This window comes from Myotis lucifugus, unplaced genomic scaffold, assembly GCF_000147115.1.
Source record: "Myotis lucifugus unplaced genomic scaffold, Myoluc2.0 scaffold_211, whole genome shotgun sequence".
Classification (NCBI taxonomy): domain Eukaryota; kingdom Metazoa; phylum Chordata; class Mammalia; order Chiroptera; family Vespertilionidae; genus Myotis; species Myotis lucifugus.
The window spans coordinates 1,082,857-1,089,240 of record NW_005871259.1 but is presented as its reverse complement, the minus strand read 5'-3'; the positions used below and the strand labels follow the sequence as shown (position 1 = coordinate 1,089,240).

The following is a 6,384-nucleotide window of genomic DNA, read 5'->3' as shown; positions in this document are numbered from 1 at the left end:
TCACAAACGTTTGGGCTGTCCATGGGCAGAATGTATTGGTTAAAAGAAAGGAGAAGCCCTGGCCAGTGTGGCTCAGTTGGTTGGAGCATCTTCCCCTACACCTAAAGGTCATGGGCTCGATTCCCGGTCATGGTGGGTGCAGTAGGGAGCTGATGGATGCTTCTCTCACATCGATGTTTCTCTCGCTCCCCTCCTCTCTCTCAAATCAATAAAAACATATCCTCGGGTGAGGATTTTTTTTTTAATTAAAAAAAGAAAGAGAAAGGAGTAGATTTAGACTGCTCGAACTTGAAATCCCGTGTGACCTTGGCATGTTACTCACAGGATTGTTGAGAGGATTAAATGTGTGTGAAACACAGGGAACAATATGAGAGTCTGAGCCCCTGCCCCCACCCCCACCCCAGGGTCCCTCTGCCATTTCTCCCCAACAGCACCACCATCCCCAGAGGTCCCAGCACTATTTTAGCATCTAGGCAGGCAGCTGGGGTGGGGAGGGGGCCGCCACCCAGGCACAAGGCTTCCCCCTCCCCCTGCTGGGGAAGGCGCACTGGCTTCTGCCTCCATTCCCTCCTGTTTGTGGGCACAGCCTTCCTCTTCTCGACATGGGGAATCCAAAGCGGGACATGGGGAATCCAAAGCAGAACGGGAGAGGAATCAGCTGGTGGGAGTCAGCAGTGTCGCGCTGATAGACAAGACGGACAAGACGCAGACAGCAAAGACCCTGAAGGGCCTGATCAAGAAAAAGGAGAAGGCAGGGGTAGGTGTGCTGCGGGCAGGAGGGCCTTGGGCAATCTTGAGAGCAGCAGTGAGGACACCTCACGGTACACAGGGGGAGCGGGAGGCAAGAAGGCTTCAGGCCCAGGGTTCCAACACAGGCCCAGGGTTCCAACACTGGCCTCCTCCCAGCCGGTTCCCCACCCCCTCAGGAGGGAGGACTTAAATTGGTCTTCTTACATCCTTCACAGGAAGTGGTGAAGAAAGAGGAGAAGTCGGGGTCTGGGCAGTCACCCATACAAGGAAACCTAAAGAAGGAAGACGCCACAAAGACAAGCAAGGGGAGTAAGTGCTGGTACCCCTCTGGGTGTGGTACCCCTTCTTGGTGTGGAGGAAGGAGCAGTGGGCAGGGTGCAGGAGGCACGCGCTGGTCTTCTGGGCACATCCCTTCCTAGTCCGTTTCCTTCCAGGAGATGGTGTGGAAAGCCCTACCCAGTCCCTTATCCTGACCACTGCAGCTCGCTTCCCTGGGCCTGACCCCAGGGAAGAGGGCCTTGCCCTGAGAAGAGGACCCTCTCCAGCTGGGGTCCCCTCAAACTCCGCTTCTGTTGCACCCAAACCCAGTTTGAGGAGTCGCCTTCCTGGCCCAGCCCTTCTCTCTGGGGACTCTGGGTGGTAACAGGTCTGCACTGTGCGTTCTGACCCTCTTCCTGCCCCAGAGGTGACCATCCCCGAGCAGAAGCCAAGCAGGGGGAAAGGGCAGAAGACCGGGAGCAAGGAGAAGCGCAGCATCCTCCTGGAGTCAGAGGTGGGCTCCGGGCGGGGGTGTGGTCGGGATGGGGGCGGCACGTCCTGTACTGTGGCAGCGGCCACTTCCACATGACACCCCCGTCCCAGCCTGGGCTTTCGGGGGGACAACAGGATGCCCCTCCCTTCAGGTTTGAGGAGCCCCCTCCCCCGCTTTTTCCTTGCTCATTAGGAGCTCACACTTCTGATCCTGTCTCACCTCAGTTTGCTTCCCAAAAGGCCACTGACTGACCATCACCACCTCCACGTCTGCTGGGACAGCTGCCCTGGGCACAGGGCGTCTATAGTCATGCTGTTGCCCCACTGTGTGAGGCTCCTCAGACCCTCCTTGCCCTGGAGTCTCCCTTTCCCTCCCACTAGGACCAATTTGTTCCTTGCTTCCCGGACGGTCACCCATAGCTCCCTCCTGCCAGCCGTCCTCTCCGAGAGGTTGTCTCTGGCCATCAGGAGACCTTCCCTCTTAGGAGTCCTCTCTGGCGTCTGAGACAAGACCTTGCAAAAGAGGACGGTCAGGCAGAGAAGGGGGTGAGGCGCCTCGCACTCCGTTGTCCCCTCTTGTCCAGGCTGCTGTTTCTCCCCAGGACTATGGCGCTTTCTTCTCCTCCTCTCTTCACCAGTCCCTCCCATCACTGCCCTCGGCGCCCGCGCTAGCCCTTAGGAAACGGGAAAACCCGTGTGCCATGTACTGTTTCAGGCCTTTGACCACCTGCTTTCTTTGCCTGGAACACCTTTCCTCTCATCTTCACCTGGTATCTACTGGGTACCATTCAGACTGCAGCTCACAGGCCACCTCTGCTGGGGGACCGGGCTAGTGCCCCTCCTCTGTGCTCCTGCAGTGCCCTGAGCAGACCTCTGCCACTTGTCACGCACACAGACCATACTATCATTTCACTTTCTGCCTCCCACACCCCGTTGCTTCTTGAGGATATGGGCATATTTATTTCTGTATCCCCAGCACCTAGGACAGAGCCTGCACTATAGCCAGCCCTCAAAACATGTGTGTTGAATGAATGAATGAATGAATGACCAGCCTCTCCTTTGCTGCAATTGCTATTCTACTTTAGCAGCTGATTGTTGAAGCTACGGAGATGGTCAACCCTCTCTTGGAGCCCGTGGAACACCGAGATGGGAAAGTTTTCTTGCTTGGGAACAAGGTCCTTTTGCACCTCAACCTCCTCCGTAAGTGTGCCAACCAGCCCTGCCCTCCTGTGCCAAGGCTACTCGAGGCCCATACTGCCCTAAGGGTGCGCGCCCCCCCCCCCCCCCCCCACCTGGTTCTCCCCCGGTTGGAGAGACACCATCATGATGTCGGAGGCCCTTTTGAGTGAGAGGAAGTCAGCTCATGGGTCGGGCAATTGAAGGGAGTGAGAGAGAGAAGTAGGGGTGGGAAAAAGAAAAAGGCTGAGGGAAGGCAGAGGAGTCAGAGCTGGCGAGCTGGGAGCTGGCGGTGGAGTGAGGCTGTGAAGGGTGTCCCCTGAGGGTGGTGGTGTAAGAGGCACTGTTGGCTCCTTCCACCAGGAAACCGCATCACCGAGGTGGGGCTGGAGGGTTTCCTCAATGTGGTGCGGTACCAGGCGCAGTTCTCCAAGTCCTCCAAGAGTGCGGCCAAGGGCCCCGTGGGGCTGCTCTGGCTGTCTCTGGCGGTGAGTCCCCTTCGCTGCCCTGCGCCGCTTCTGTAGTTCCTAGTTCTTTTTATCACCACGTGCCCTCCGTCTGTCTTGCTGTGAGATTAGCACATACTCACTCTGCCTTTTGTCCATGTCCCGCAGCCCCTCACCCATCCTGACCCAGAAGACTTTTCTCCCAGAAAACTCATTTCCATCCCTTTTGTCAGCTGTCGGCCTTCCTTTTCCTCCTTCAGAAAAACAACTTCTCCCCGCAAAGCCCCATGTACATCATGATGCAGGAACTGATGCTGCCAAGGGACCCCATCAGTAAGGCCAAGCACAGAGAGGAGGAGGCCATGGCTTCCGCCACCTAGGCCCCCCCCCCCCGCCCCCCACCTCCCGCTCACAGGCTCTGGCCACAGAAGCATCTCCTGCCCAGGTGTGGGCTGACCTCCCTAGGTGAGATCTCAGGTCAGTAACAAAGGCCACTGCTGTACTTTCCCCTTGAAGTTGTCTAAAAACTTTGTTCTGGAAATACTTGGAACATTTGGACTCTTGAGTCTGTTCATGTAACGGCCAGGAATGGCTGAATCGCTGCAGTTTGCCGGGTCTTGCTCTCCTGCCTCCTGAGGGCCTAGTTCTTGCTTGCTCCGGCCACAGCCACTCTCTCCTGTGCTCCTGGAGCACCTGCACCTACAGACGTCCGCAATCCTAAACCAGGACACCCAAATGGTGCGGGGCCAGAGGAGTCAGGAGCTGGGGGCCCATCAGTGTGGCTCCCTCGGGACCTACTGACAAGGCGGAGAGTGCATAGGGCTGGCTCCTGGGAGCCAAGAGCCACTTTACAGGGAGCTCCCAGGGAAGTGTCCCTCCTTCCCTGCTGGGCAGTTAACCTGGTCCACATCCCCTCACTCTGTTGCCTCGACAGAGATGTGCTCTCCCTGCCGAGAACGCTCTTGGTGAAGCTCAGTGGCTCTCCAGGCTTCTCGGCCTCTGACCACCTGCTCAGCCCTGGGCAGCTGGCTGAGCTGCTGCAGGAAACCTGGCCAGCGTTAGATTCCAACATGAGAACACGAGCAATTACAGGTGGCTGGCGAGGACTAGTCCCCTCAGCTTCTCCAGTTGTTCCTACCTGAATCCTTCTAAGGCAGTAACCTTCCTCATGCCGCGACCCTTTAATACAGTTCCTCATGTTGTGGTGACCCCCAACCATAAAATTATTTTCGTTGCTACTTCATAACTGTAATTTTGCTATTGTTATGAATCGTAATGTAAATATCTGATATGCTATATGTGTTTTCCAATGGTCGCGACCCACAGGTTGAGAACCGCTGCTCTAAGGTAAAGCTTCTGTGAACCTTTCCGGCCCATTCTTATTCGCACTTAAGCACCAATGACTGTGCACTAATTCTCATGCCCAATTAGACCATAAGCTCACGAGGTCAGCACCTGGAATCGTGATAAGTTAGGAGGGAGGATATTAGGGCTGAAAGAGAATTTGTCTCTAAGGCCAACAGTGAAGGCAAAGAGATAGTGAAGATTTGGATGGTTAGTCAGAGGATGTGGCTGTGTCGGTCGTGGCTGGCTTGGGGGTGCAGAGCCTGCAGGGGGTGCAGGCTGAGATGCCCCTCCCCTGCATGCTTGCCTTTAAAGCCCTGACGCTCACTGAGGGCAGCTCAGGAGGTCTCGTGACTTAGGATCCACCGCTCCTGTATGTGTGTGTGTGTGTGTGTGCGTGCGTGTGTGTGTATGTATGTGTATGTGTGTGTGTGTATGTGTGTGTGTATGTGTGTGTGTGTGTGTGTGTGTGTGTGTAAGTGGGTGAAGTGTCTTTTTGTGTTTTGGCCGTGGGGCTGTGTAACTTAGTTTGCCCAACTGAACTTCAGTGAGCACACATTTGGAGCTTGGGAGAGAATGTGGCAAGAGCTGGGTCTGGGACTGGATGTCGGGTGAGGGGGGACGTCCTTCTGTCCCTCTATCCAGCCGCAGGGGGAACAACCACAATAGCTTTTATCATAGCAGTTCCAAGAATCACACACACACCACGACAGGTGAAGAATATTTAACTTTTCTTAAAAAAAAAATCTTAATCATGAAAGGAAGAAAATAAGAGTATACATTATTTTAACAGCAGAACAGTCATTTCCATATCTGTATTTTATATATTATATATATATTTATATATGTATATATACACCTAGCACAGTGTGTATATTCTGAGTCAGTGGGGAGTGCCATGGACATGGTAACAGGGGCCAATGTTGCAGTGGCTCCTGGGTGAACTTAGGGACTCCAGCATTTGAACCCCCTACTCTGGGGCCCACCCAGTTTTTAGCTCCGTACCTGATACACCGGTTTTCTGTAGGGAAAGGGTGGACACAGGTGGGGTGGGAAGTCCAGTGGGGAGGGTGTAGCTTGGCCCTGAGCCGCGGAGACCGGACTCCTGCGCTAGGTGGGCCCACAAGGGACTGGCTCAACCTTCAGGCCCTGATCCAGGAGCTGGGCGAGAACTAGGAGCTGCACCTCCGCTCCCCTTGGCAGTGGCTCTGTGGCTGCCTCCAGCACACCAGGAACAGAAAGGTCCAAGTTATTTACAACAGCAAAGATGCACGTACAATACATACATATTTATAGGAATCCAAGTGACGGAGAGGGGAGGTGGAGGCACCCCCCTGAGCCTTGGGACCCTGGGGGGAAGGAAGGGGAAGAAAGTGCATTTACACAGAAGCCTTCCCCATTCCCTCGCATGCCTGAGGTACCCACGCGCACCAGTGGACACGCATATGTGGGACAAGGGGGCCTTAAAGATGCAGCCAGCATGCACAGGACCGGTGGCCTGAGGGAGGGAAAAAGACCCTGAAACTGGCCCTGGCCGGTGTTGCTCAGTGGTTAGTGTTTGATCCCCAGCCTCTGGTCAGGGTGCCAGCGAGAGGCAACCACTCGATGTCTCTCTCCCCCTCTTTTCTACTTTCTCTTAAAAAAAAAAAAATCAATGGAAAATATCCTCGGGTGAGGATGAGCAAGACACTGAAACTGGACTCCCAAGCAACATGTGGGTCTGCCCCAGTAGATCCGTCTCCTGAACTGCCTCTATCTACCACGGGAGGAGGCTGGGTATCCCCACCCTGCGCCCTGCCCTAGGCCATCCCGAGCGAGGAGTGGGGTGCAGAGGACCGGTGGTGTGCACAGCTACAGTCCTGGGGGTGTGGCTGCGTCTGCCACGCTGTCTTCCCGGGGGCTTCTGGTGCCTGTGGAG

General features: G+C 55.4%; 2 protein-coding genes across 2 annotated transcripts in view; one reads left to right on the top strand and one right to left on the bottom strand.

Moving 5' to 3' along the window:
- The window catches only part of LRRC71 (leucine rich repeat containing 71), an 11,869-nt gene extending 8,363 nt beyond the window's left edge, over nt 1-3,506 (top strand). The window contains exons 2-7 of the mRNA XM_023761525.1: nt 510-757; nt 966-1,059; nt 1,434-1,522; nt 2,589-2,700; nt 3,040-3,164; nt 3,383-3,506. Coding sequence (XP_023617293.1) covers nt 510-757; nt 966-1,059; nt 1,434-1,522; nt 2,589-2,700; nt 3,040-3,164; nt 3,383-3,502 — 788 coding nt within the window. The 3' untranslated portion in view covers nt 3,503-3,506. The remainder of the gene's footprint in view (nt 1-509; nt 758-965; nt 1,060-1,433; nt 1,523-2,588; nt 2,701-3,039; nt 3,165-3,382) is intronic.
- A 1,669-nt stretch (nt 3,507-5,175) lies between these two features.
- The window catches only part of ARHGEF11 (Rho guanine nucleotide exchange factor 11), an 83,183-nt gene continuing 81,974 nt past the window's right edge, over nt 5,176-6,384 (bottom strand). Inside the window, 1 exon segment of the mRNA XM_023761551.1 lies at nt 5,176-6,376. Coding sequence (XP_023617319.1) covers nt 6,318-6,376 — 59 coding nt within the window. The 3' untranslated portion in view covers nt 5,176-6,317.